General features: G+C 39.1%; 1 protein-coding gene across 1 annotated transcript; it reads right to left on the bottom strand.

The window, feature by feature from the left end:
* Positions 1-795: 795 nt before the first annotated feature.
* On the bottom strand, positions 796-10,226 carry LOC133665373 (transforming acidic coiled-coil-containing protein 2-like). Its single transcript, XM_062070659.1, has 11 exons — positions 10,169-10,226; positions 8,778-8,961; positions 8,652-8,710; positions 7,593-7,634; positions 4,054-4,133; positions 3,358-3,398; positions 2,752-2,930; positions 2,578-2,684; positions 2,012-2,317; positions 1,740-1,909; positions 796-1,651 (listed from the first exon to the last, which is right to left on the bottom strand). Exons 1-9 carry the CDS (start codon positions 10,208-10,210, stop codon positions 2,305-2,307), a joined length of 747 nt encoding a protein of 248 aa, XP_061926643.1. The 5' UTR covers positions 10,211-10,226; the 3' UTR covers positions 796-1,651; positions 1,740-1,909; positions 2,012-2,304.
* Positions 10,227-11,279: the final 1,053 nt, after the last annotated feature.

The following is an 11,279-nucleotide window of genomic DNA, read 5'->3' as shown; positions in this document are numbered from 1 at the left end:
AACTGGCGGCACTTGGCGTCGTGGAGCTGCGACTGGCAGCACTTGGCGTCGTGAAGCTGCGACTGGCGGCACTTGGCGTCATGGAGGTGCTACTGGCGGCACTTGGCGTGGAGCTGCTACTGGTGGCACTTGGTGTGGAGCTGCTACTGGTGGCACTTGGTGTGGAGCTGCTACTGGAGGAACTTGGCGTGGTGGAGCTTGGCGTGGTGCGGCTAGGCATGTTGCTAGCCTTGGAGCAGGACGTGGAGCTAGCCGAGGCGTAGGTGCTAGCCTTGGTGCTGGCGCTAGCCGTGACGCTGGTGCTAGCCTTGGCGCTGGTGCTAGCCGTGGTGCAACGACAGGTGCTAGCCTTGGCGCTGGTGCTAGCCTTGGAGCTAGCCGTGATGCAGTTCGTGGTGCAGCGACAGGTGCTAGCCTTGGAGCAGCTAGCCGTGGTGCTAGCCGTGGTGCAGGTGGAGGTGGCCTAGCCGGTGGTTGCGGCCTGGCAGGCCGAAAGACCGGTGGCGGCGGCCGGGCCGGAGGTTGCGGCTTAGCAGGCCGAAAGACCGGTCGCGGCGGCCGGGCTGGAGGCTGTGGCTTGGCGTGACGATGCCGAGCCACCCCACCTGGGGGAAAAGCGCAGAGTTTCCGCCTCCATAGCGCGCAGGACCTCCCACGGCCCCTCGTCCAACTTGTCCACTTCGTCCAACTTTCTTGCGAGAAAACGTTTTTGCTGTCAAGACTTGGACTATGGGTTGTTTGTTTTCCCGAGATGCAAGTAAAGCTGGATCGGACATGGCTTGGGTGTGAGTACATATTTATTTAAACACTAACAAACTACAAAAAAGGAAGCAAACAAAAGGCGCGCACAATGGCGGAGAACAAACTTGACTAATGAAACCAAAAGACTAGCACAAAGGCAATTAACTATGAACATGAAACAAAAACGCTTACTGTGGCACGGCATGAACTATAATAAACAGGAATATCATGGGTAGCAGAGGTAGTATGGATAATGTCACCAGGACGATCAACAGAAACAGACAGGCTTAAATAGCAGTGACATGATTAGTGACAGGTGCGCCAGTGCAAAGCGTGAGACAGGTGCGTGACATGAGGACAGGTGAAAACTAATGGGTCATGGAAACAAAAACAATGGAGCGTAAACAGAAACTAAAGAGTCCAATAACTAAACAAAACAAAAATGACTAAAACAAAACAGGATCACACAGACTTGACAGTAACACAGTGGTGAACATGCCCTTTCCCAACTACTTTGGCACGTGTTGCAGGCATGAAATTCTAAGTTAATTATTATTTGAGTTTATGAGATTGAACATCAAATATCTTGTCTTTGTAGTGCATTCAATTGAATATGGGTTGAAAAGGATTTGCAAATCATTGTATTCCGTTTATATTTACATCTAACACAATTTCCCAACTCATATGGAAACGGGGTTTGTAGTTTTTCAAATATATTAGCAATATAATATAGTTTTTAGCATATATTTAGCAATATAAATATTAAGAACCCAATGTAGTGAGAGCAGCCGTCCAAAATAAGGAAAGATAATTATGCTTGTTCACAATTGATTATAATTCAAATTAGGGTACAGTCACGACAGGCGTAGTGGGTCAGTGTCCTGGCTCCACCCACTTCCACGGCGTCCTCCTGCACACAGAATTAAAACGGAGGCAGGCCACGGGGATAAAATCATTTAAAAACACAGAGACGCTTTCAGGGCTGATGTCACACTTACACGCAAGGCAGGGTTTCCCCTGCCTCTGCTGTAGTTCTGCGTAGAAGTATGGGGTACGCCCACTCTCCTCACCAGTCTCCGGTGGGACCTACGTGGCCGTACTTGTCCGTCTCGCTCCGCCTCTTGGTCGCTCCCGGGAGTCACTGCGGGTCTTTGGGTCCCGACCGCTCCTGCCCACAGGACCACACAGCCAGCGTACAAGGCATGAGCCCGCAAGCCCACAGCCCAAGGCAGTTGATCACCCCCACAGATCCACAATCCACGACACTTACCGGTACTTCAGAGGCAGAGTTTTCTCTGCCCCTGCGTGTTGTGGGCTTCTTGGGGTTCACTCCGGTAGCCTGCGGGGTCTGCAGTGTAGTCCTGGAGTCCTTCCCAGCCTGCGGGCGTCCACCCGGACACTCTTGGCAAAGCCTGTCGATACTCTCCGGTCGCTCTCCTGTCGCTCTCTCTCGGTCGCTCTCTCCGTTGAAGCCTGTCGATCCTTCCCTTTTAAATGTGTGCAGTCCTAATGCTCCACAGGTACGTCTGATTTCAGGTGCCGTCCGATTGGGCACTTTGGTTGTCAGGGGCAACGTCTTAAAATGCCAGCAAAGTCCACAAGGAGTAAAAACATGCAATCCAAAAATACAATCAAAGTCCACAAAGTGTAAAAACATGCAACTAAAAATACAATTAAATTCCACAGCAATAAAAACATGCAATTAAAATCCACAACAATAAAAACACTCTATGACATGCCTGGCAATGAAACATAAAAAAATAAAATCCCCTACTTGTGTCCCATCACAAATGCATGATTATGAATACTGACATCAGAAAGGGTGGCGTTTCTTACTGGTTGATTTTCTCGTCAGCATTAGCTTTGAGGGTGTGGTAACGCTGTACTTCCTTTTTGGCTCTCTCCAAATAATCCTGAGCACGAGCTTTCAGCGTCTCTTCGTTCTGCAGAAACTGGACATTATTAAAAGGGAGAAAGGTGCAGTGATGACTTTAAAATCCAAGATCTGACCTTTTGATAACCATCAAGGACCTCTTCGAACTTTATCAGTCGTTTAAAAACCTCAAAGTATGACTGTGGGGAGGCGTGGCCGGCAGACCGACAGCAAGGCAGGAGGAGGCGTGGCCGGCGGCGAGGCGGGGCGCGCCGGGATCGACGCCGAAACAATACCAGGTGCGTGGATCGCCCACCTGGGCACAATTATTTAATCTCCTCCCAGTGTGTAAAAGGTTGGCAGCCGAGAACGTCAGGGCAGAAGGAGTTGGAGAGTGAACAGTAGAAGAGAGCGAGAGGCAGATAAAGACGACGCGGCAGGCTGAAATGTGGACCGAAGAGCGAGCAGGAAGAGGTGCTGAAAAGCGACCCGAAGAGACTGAGTATTATTGAAAAATAAACGAAGTCAAAACTGCTCAAAGTCATGTCTGTGCTTGGTGGTCCCTGGAACCCGGACGACAGCGGAAGACTGTCACAATGACCTAAGTTGTTGAGGTCATGGGCGACCTGCTTCTTCTTCAGGTGGGCCTTGTTAAGTTTAGCCTGGGAAACTTCGCTTCAACAACACATACAGTACACTCCTTCAGGAACCCTTTTTTTTAAATACCCCCATTTTAAACTTACCCATCATTTCTGCAGTGATGAGCTCATGTTCAAGGATTATCCTGTTGGAAAGAGAAGACAAAATATACATCACATGAAAAGATCAGCTATTATGTAACATATACAGTACATCAAACTAGATGAGGCAATTCCTGAAGGAATTGCGTGTGAATGCTCCAATGCTGAAGTTGAACTGAAATCCTGGAATTTTTTTAGAATTGTTGATGTAGAGCACAATTTTCCAATCAGGTTGAATATTTTGAAGTTCCAATAATTTGAATCAGGTGAAAAATGTTGGAGTTATGGAACTTTGAAGAGTGCCCCATTGATTTCTACGGGAATTTCGGGAAAAGAGGGAATTTTTTGAACTTTGAAAAAAAGTAGTTTGAATTTCCAGAATGGTGAAATATTTTGAAGGTGGAATGGTTTGAAACGGTTGAAAAATGTGGAAGTTTGAAAAATGGCCAATTCATTTTTAATAGGAAAAATGTCCCAGAAAACCTGGAATTCTGGGAATTTGTCAAGGGAAAGCCCACAATTCAGGGGAAGAAAAAGTAGAGGAATAATAATAAATAGATTAATTTTGCTGTAGAAAAGCATATGTGTGAATACTTTGGAGCATTCACAACTAGTATGCAGCGGAACATGCTTCAAATGAAAAGATCAAAGAGTATACAAAACATATCCCGTCAAATATTGTTTGGATTAAATTTTCACCTCAATTCCTGTCTTTCATCATGCAGAGTCTTATACTTTGCGGCCACTTCTTCCATTTTTCCCGCCTCTTTTATTTCGGCCTGCAGCAAAAAGCACATTTTCTCTTCAAATAATGATACATTGCAGGGTTTTCCTTACATTGCAAACATACCCATGGCAGTGAGCGTGGTCAACATGACGCCATTATATCATTTGCATAATCTGCTGTAAATCATGTACTATAATAAATATACGCAAAATATTATCTATGAAAACATATTGCTATACGTAAATGTGTGGCAATAGATATACATGATATGGATGTACCGATACCAATATTTTGGTACCAGTACCAAAATATTGGTATCGGTACCGGTACCAAAATGTATTTCGATACTTTTCTAAATAAAAGGGCACCACAAAAAATGTCATTGTCTTTATTTGAACAAAAAATTTTAGGGTACATGAAACATATGTTGGTTATTATAATTTAGTCCCTAAATAAAATAGTGAACATACTAGACAACTTGTCTTTTAGTAGTAAGTAAACAAACAAAGACTCCTAATTAGTCTGCTGATGTATGCAGTAGCATATTGTGTCATGCGTCTACCTATTTTGTACACATTAAGGACAAGTGGTAGAAAAGTATTAATCTACTTGTTCATTTATTATATATATATATATATATATATATATATATATATATATATATATATATATATATATATATATATATATATATATATATATATATATATATATATATATATATATATATATGTGTGTGTGTGTGTGTGTGTATATGTATGTATATATATGTGTATATTTGTATATATTTATATATACATGTATATGTAATATTATATGTACCTGTATATATTTGTATATATGTATATACAGGCACGTGCACACATAGGGCCCTATGGGTGCCTGAGCCCCTGCCCTTTTTTGCCTCGTCTTAAAAAGTGCCCTCTGCCTGTGTGTGTGTGTTTTTTTCTTTTCTTTAAACAACATTAATAAATTCCTGTCAGGGATGTAAAAAAAAACAAACAAAAAAAACAGCGGTACAAAAACTCCACGTTTTCTTGTAATACCGGGTTGTTTGAGCCTGCCGCTTCCTTTAAACGTTTAGCCCCTCCTCGATCTGCGGGCTGCAGCCAGGGTAGGGATGGGCGATACCACACTTTTAGGATTCGATACGATACCGATACTTTTTCTTGCATTTTCATCGATACCGATACCGATACCAATAATTTCTTATTGGCAATTTTTTGTCAGTCAAAACTATTATTACTATTGTTATTATTTAAGACAAATCACAAGACAAATACAGACCATTTATACCACATTTACTATGGTCAATATATAATAAAAGTAAAATTAAAATAAATAACATAAATATGAAAAATAAATTAAATATTATATATAATAATAACTATATATTATATATAATAATAATTAAATATTAGGGCTTCCCAATTAACAGTCAAATCCGAATTGCAAGAAGCTGCAGTTATTTTTTAAAGTTTGTGATATAATTAGCAATTAATGAAATATGAAATAGGCTAATGTTTTCGAAATGTAAGAAATTATGTTACAGATTAAAACCAAAATCCCATTCAATCATATATTCAAGATTTTCTTGGAAAAAAATAAAACTGTAATGCAAAGATGAAGAATCTCCAAATTGTATCTCTTTCTTATCTTGTTTTAAATACTCAAGCAATTTTCAACAAACAGTAAATTCCCCTGTTTTAAGTCAACAATTGGACAACACTGGATATGCCTGGCTGCATCGCTGTCGGCTGGCTGTGTGTGTGTGTTGCACGTTGACGACGCTCATTCGCTGTCTCCTGTCACGTGACTGGGCCAGCTCTATACTCTGCCAGGTACAGGGGTGTCCCAGCACATAGTAAGTTAAGTAAGTCATCAAAAACATCTGAAAGTGATGCTTGCACCCCCCACACGCCGTTTTTTGGTTTATATCGATACTTTTTTCAGAAAAGTGCTGCCAAATGAGTAGCGTGTGAGTATCGATATATCGATACCACAGGATCGATACGCACATCCCTAAGCCAGGGTTACTCAGACGTGACAGTGGAGCAACTTGAACCTGTGAGTTATGGTCTAGTCGACGTCCACTTATTCAGCATCTAATATGGGTAATATTTCAGAAAAACGCTGTATTATTCTATTAGTCAATGTGTCAGCTTCTGTTTTTGCCGGACGTCGGAGCATGGCGCATCAATTGAGCACGGCACATCAAGTCCGCACAGAGCAGAGCGGATCGTGCGGGACAGGAAGTAATGTACAAAATAAAACACCGGGTTCATTTTCAAAATAAAATGCACGTTCACGGCGGATCACATTTCTCTCACAGTAGAGTTTTAGATATAAGGTTATTGTGACTTTGCTATTACTGTGTGGGTTAACAAAATAATAATAATAATAATGATAATAATAACAATAATAATAATAAGAACAATGATAATGATAATAATAATACTAATTATTATTATTATTATTATTAATAATAATAATAATTTCAGCATTCTGGGGATATAAGATGTAGGTTATCTGTTAGGAATATTGCCATCTGTATTTAAACTTGATTCATGTTGATTATGCCTGCAGCCCAAAGCCAAAAAAAGAAAGGATACAGCCCTCTACTGGCCCCTGGTCCATATTTTTGGCCCTGTATTGCGTTTCAGTTGTTTAGTCTGAGCATTAAGTGAGATAGACCATAAGTTACAACTTTATGGTGTTTTCATCAAGTTAAGGGAAGAAGGACAGATTGAAGTTTTTTCCATTTGGGTATTTATTTTTGTATTTTTTTTCAAAGTTCATGTTGCACTGTTCAATGTTCAATATTAAAGTGATTATCTTTAACAAAAAATAGCCAAATAACAAACCAGTGTTTTGTTGCTTTTCATGTCTTCCAAGCCTATGATAATGTAAATTAACTCATTATGACCATAATTTGTTGACACAAAAGAAATGGCAATCACTTTTACCTACAAAGGACACACAGCTAAGTAGTTAGCTTCCTATTAGCAAATTTAATTTTACATTAATTTCCATATTGTGTAAAGGACCAAAAAAAAAATTCCTGCCCTTTTCTGACTTTGAGCCCCTGCCCCTCTATAATCATGTGCACGTCCCTGTATGTGTATATATATATATATATATATATATATATATATATATATATATATATATATATATATATATATATATATATATATATGGATGTATATATATATATATATATGGATGTATGTGTGTATATATATGTATGTATATATGTATATACACACTACCGTTCAAAAGTTTGGGGTCACATTGAAATGTCCTTATTTTTGAAGGAAAAACACTGTACTTTTCAAAAAGTGTGGGACAAAGTACTTCTTCTCAGCAGCACACACACCTTTAAAAAAGATGACATGAATGAGTGAGATATACACAAATATGAACAAAAGTGTATGTGTCGTGTTAATCCCGCTGCTAGCTTATTTGAACTTTTTGTTTGGCTTTTTGGCTGCCAGATCCTGGCTGGTACCTTCACCAGCATCATCTTCCTCTCTCTCTCCGGGAACTTGAGCTGTGGAGAACAAAGTTATCACAAAATACTTCTCCAGGTTGAAGTATATGAAAACAAATACTCAAGGGGCGGCGGTGCGCCTTTTCCAAGCTATGTTTGGAGTTCAAGTTGTTGGCACTGTTTCGGCTAAGGTAAGATACAGAAATACAATTTACAAATGAAACATTTCATTATCAGCCCACTCAAGTAGTCATACCTTTTTATTGAGTTCTGTGATCTTAATTTGAAGCTCTCGCTCTGTCTGCAGCAACTTCACTACAAGAGATGGCTTAAATTTAACACAAATATTATAATGCCAGATTGTAGAATCTACGTTCCTTAAATTTTAAGTTGTGATTTTCCATATCAGCTGCGAAAAGGTTCGTGGTAAATACTAAAGTCTCCTCGGTATATTTCTTCTCAGCATAGATAGAGGCCTTTCTGCACCTGTACTCAACGCGATTTATTTTGGCCTCCATCTCCTCCCGTTGGCATGGCTCCAATTCCTATTCAACACAAGTAAATACACACACCAATCATACTGTTGGAGCCTATCTATGTTATTTTTTTATACATATTTTGGACAATGGTAAATCAAATAATACCAATGATGATGTTGATTAATTTTATTGAATGTTTTAGATGAATTATGATTGACTCTGATCACGGTCCTCCAGGTGAGAGTGTCCTCCTCCTATGATGAAGGAGAGAAGACAGCTTTTGTCTGTCTATCATGTTGAAGGAGTGAAGAGTGAGACAGTTTATCTACCGCTAAATAAGTCTTACTTTGATTAAACTGAAGTCAACCACGGAGAATATTTTTGTTTGTGAAAATAAATTATGATCATTTGGAATCTAGAAATATCTACGCAAGTGCTTATTAAGGAATTTAGTGAGTCATAGACCTCCTCCTCAGGACTACTCTGCTATCTTTATTTTTTCGAACTTTTTTGAACGCAAGAGTAGCCAGAACAATAGATACAGAAATACAAGTTACAAATGAAACAGTTCATTATCAGCCCATTTAAGTAGTCATACCTTTTTCTTGAGTTGTGTGAGCTCAAGTTGATGGTCTCGCTGTAGCCGCAGCAACACCACTGCAAGAGAGGGCTTAAACTTAACAACAATATTGTAATGTCAGATTGTAGAATCTACCTTCCTTACATCTTAAGTCGTGATTGTTCTTCTGAGCTGCGAGAATTTTCTTGATACATGCGAAAGACTCCTCGGTAGATTGCTTGGCAGCATGGAGAGTGGCCTCTTTGCTCCTGTACTCAACACCATTTATTTTGGCATGCACCACCTCCCGTTGGCATGGCTTCAATTGGTCCACGACACGTTGAAAGTCCTGTTCAACACAAGTAAATACACACAGCAATCATACTGTATATATGTCATGAGTTATCAGTAACAGAGGAGTGACTGACTGATGAGTGTGTGAAAATATGTTCTGGTCTTATTCTTTTATTTCTGATTTTGAACATGACACTGAGTTTGTGTGTTTTTTTGACACAATATTTTGTCTGTAAAAAATGCCACACATTCTGCTGTATGTGTGCCTGCTTCCCTTTCTAAAGGAATACTTTAAACATGTGTAAGTTGCAAATGCAGTAGAAAAGCCTAAAAGCTAAACACACAATACAAACAGTCACAATATGACTGATAAAAAGTAAAAAAAAAAAAAATGACAAGACCATCTCAAAAAACGGAATGGAATTTTACACTTTTCGCTGAATAAAAAAATGTACATAAAAATATATCATGTGAGTGAATGACTCATTTGACATTTGTTTTGAAAATAAAGTCAGCTTGGTTTTAAAAGTTTTGACAGTTGTGTAAATTTAATGTAAGAGAATATAGGATACACATTGAATCCGAAAACATAATACAAATGGGATCCAAGATGGCGCAGTGAACGGTCTTACTAAAAAAAGATTATAAATCTGCGAAAACGGCCAGTGTATGATTGCAAAGAAACCTAATATATAGTCTTTAGTTTATTTTGTGTTTCATTTGGTTGGACTTTGATGGCTGCTCCTTTGAACTATGTAGAAGCCTCCCGGCCTTGCCAATAGCCACTTTTTCTTTCTTTCTGTCTTGTCTTTCTCAGGAATATTCACCTTTAACTTAATGCACTTTTTAGCAACATTCATGTAAGCACTTTACTTTTCTTCATATTCTTATTATTATTATTATAGCAGCTTTAAGTTACTGTACTTTAAATGTTAATTGACCATTACTGAGAGCTTAACTTATATAACCATGTCTAAACACAATAAAATAGCATGTAAAACCTATTTCAGACCACACACATTATACAAAAATACATTATAAAATCAATAAGAAAACTGGAGCTGTAATTTGGGAGTCTGAATTGGGATCAGAAGTTCCTATATACACATTGCGCACTCACGTCGCCATTTGACTGGATTCATTCACAAACACTAACTACACCTTGCAAACACTTTAGAGTTAGGCTCCACCATCAGAACGTGTACTTAAAGTTATAATGACCACATGGATATCATTCAGTGCGTTGATTCACCAAAACTAACCTGTTTGACAGGAGGAAAAAGCACACAGAACGTTTCAGTCATTCACAGACTGGTCGCTCTCATCAGAATGACAAGAAGCTTCCGGTCTGCAGGTAATAGCATTCAATTAGGAAGAAACGCTCTATTGCCCCCTACTGACCAAGGTGAATACTGATAAATGTGGAATGACAGCTCCAAAAACGAATTCAAACCACAAAATAAAATAAATAAATCAACACAAACATGTGACACATTATGGGTGGGTCACATTAGTCGCATGTTGATGTGATAAAACCTCTTTCATGTTTGGAAGATACACACAATTGTAACTGTTGTTTCTTCTTGCACATAATAAATGTGTTTTTTGATTTATTGATTGAAACTTTTATTAGTAGATTGCACAGTACAGTACATATTCCGTACAATTGACCACTAAATGGTAACACTCGAATAAGTGTTTCAACTTGTTAAATCAAGTTAATCAATTCATGGTAAAAAAAAAAAAAAAAGCAAGTTCCGTGACCAGGAATCAAACCCAGGCCGCGGCGGTGAGAGTGCCGAATCCTAACCACTAAGCCACCAGTATACGTGTTTGGATGTATTTATTCATGTCAAATTGTCATTAAATGTAATACTGCCTGACAAAAAGTGATTTGACATAATAGTTGGATATTTACACATAGCATAACTCTTTGGTATAATTTTTTGTCACTGGCAAGTTGTTTGACAGCTATTCTTCATTGGTTGTCCCGCAATTTGATTGGATGAATGCTGTCTGATGAAAACAAGGTGGATGTAATTTGATTGGATGTTGTACTGACAGCACACTCGCTCTCCAGCTTGTACACAGTCACAGCATCTCTTTAATAACTTGTACACAGTCACAGTGTCTCTTTAATAACTTGTACACCAGGGGTCACCAACGCGGTGCCCGCGGGCACCAGGTCGCCCGTACAGACCAAATGAGTCGCCCGCGGGCCTGTTCTAAAAAAAATAAATAATAATAAATAAATAAAAATAACATTTTTTTTTAATTTTTTTTAAAATTAAATCTACATAGAAAAAACACAAGATACACTTTCAATCAGTGCATCAACCCAAACAACCTCCCCCATGCACACTCATCCACACC

Source organism: Entelurus aequoreus, linkage group LG14 (assembly GCF_033978785.1).
Source record: "Entelurus aequoreus isolate RoL-2023_Sb linkage group LG14, RoL_Eaeq_v1.1, whole genome shotgun sequence".
NCBI lineage: Eukaryota > Metazoa > Chordata > Actinopteri > Syngnathiformes > Syngnathidae > Entelurus > Entelurus aequoreus.
Note: the sequence above shows the minus strand (reverse complement) of the source record. Positions and strands in the feature narration are given on the sequence as shown.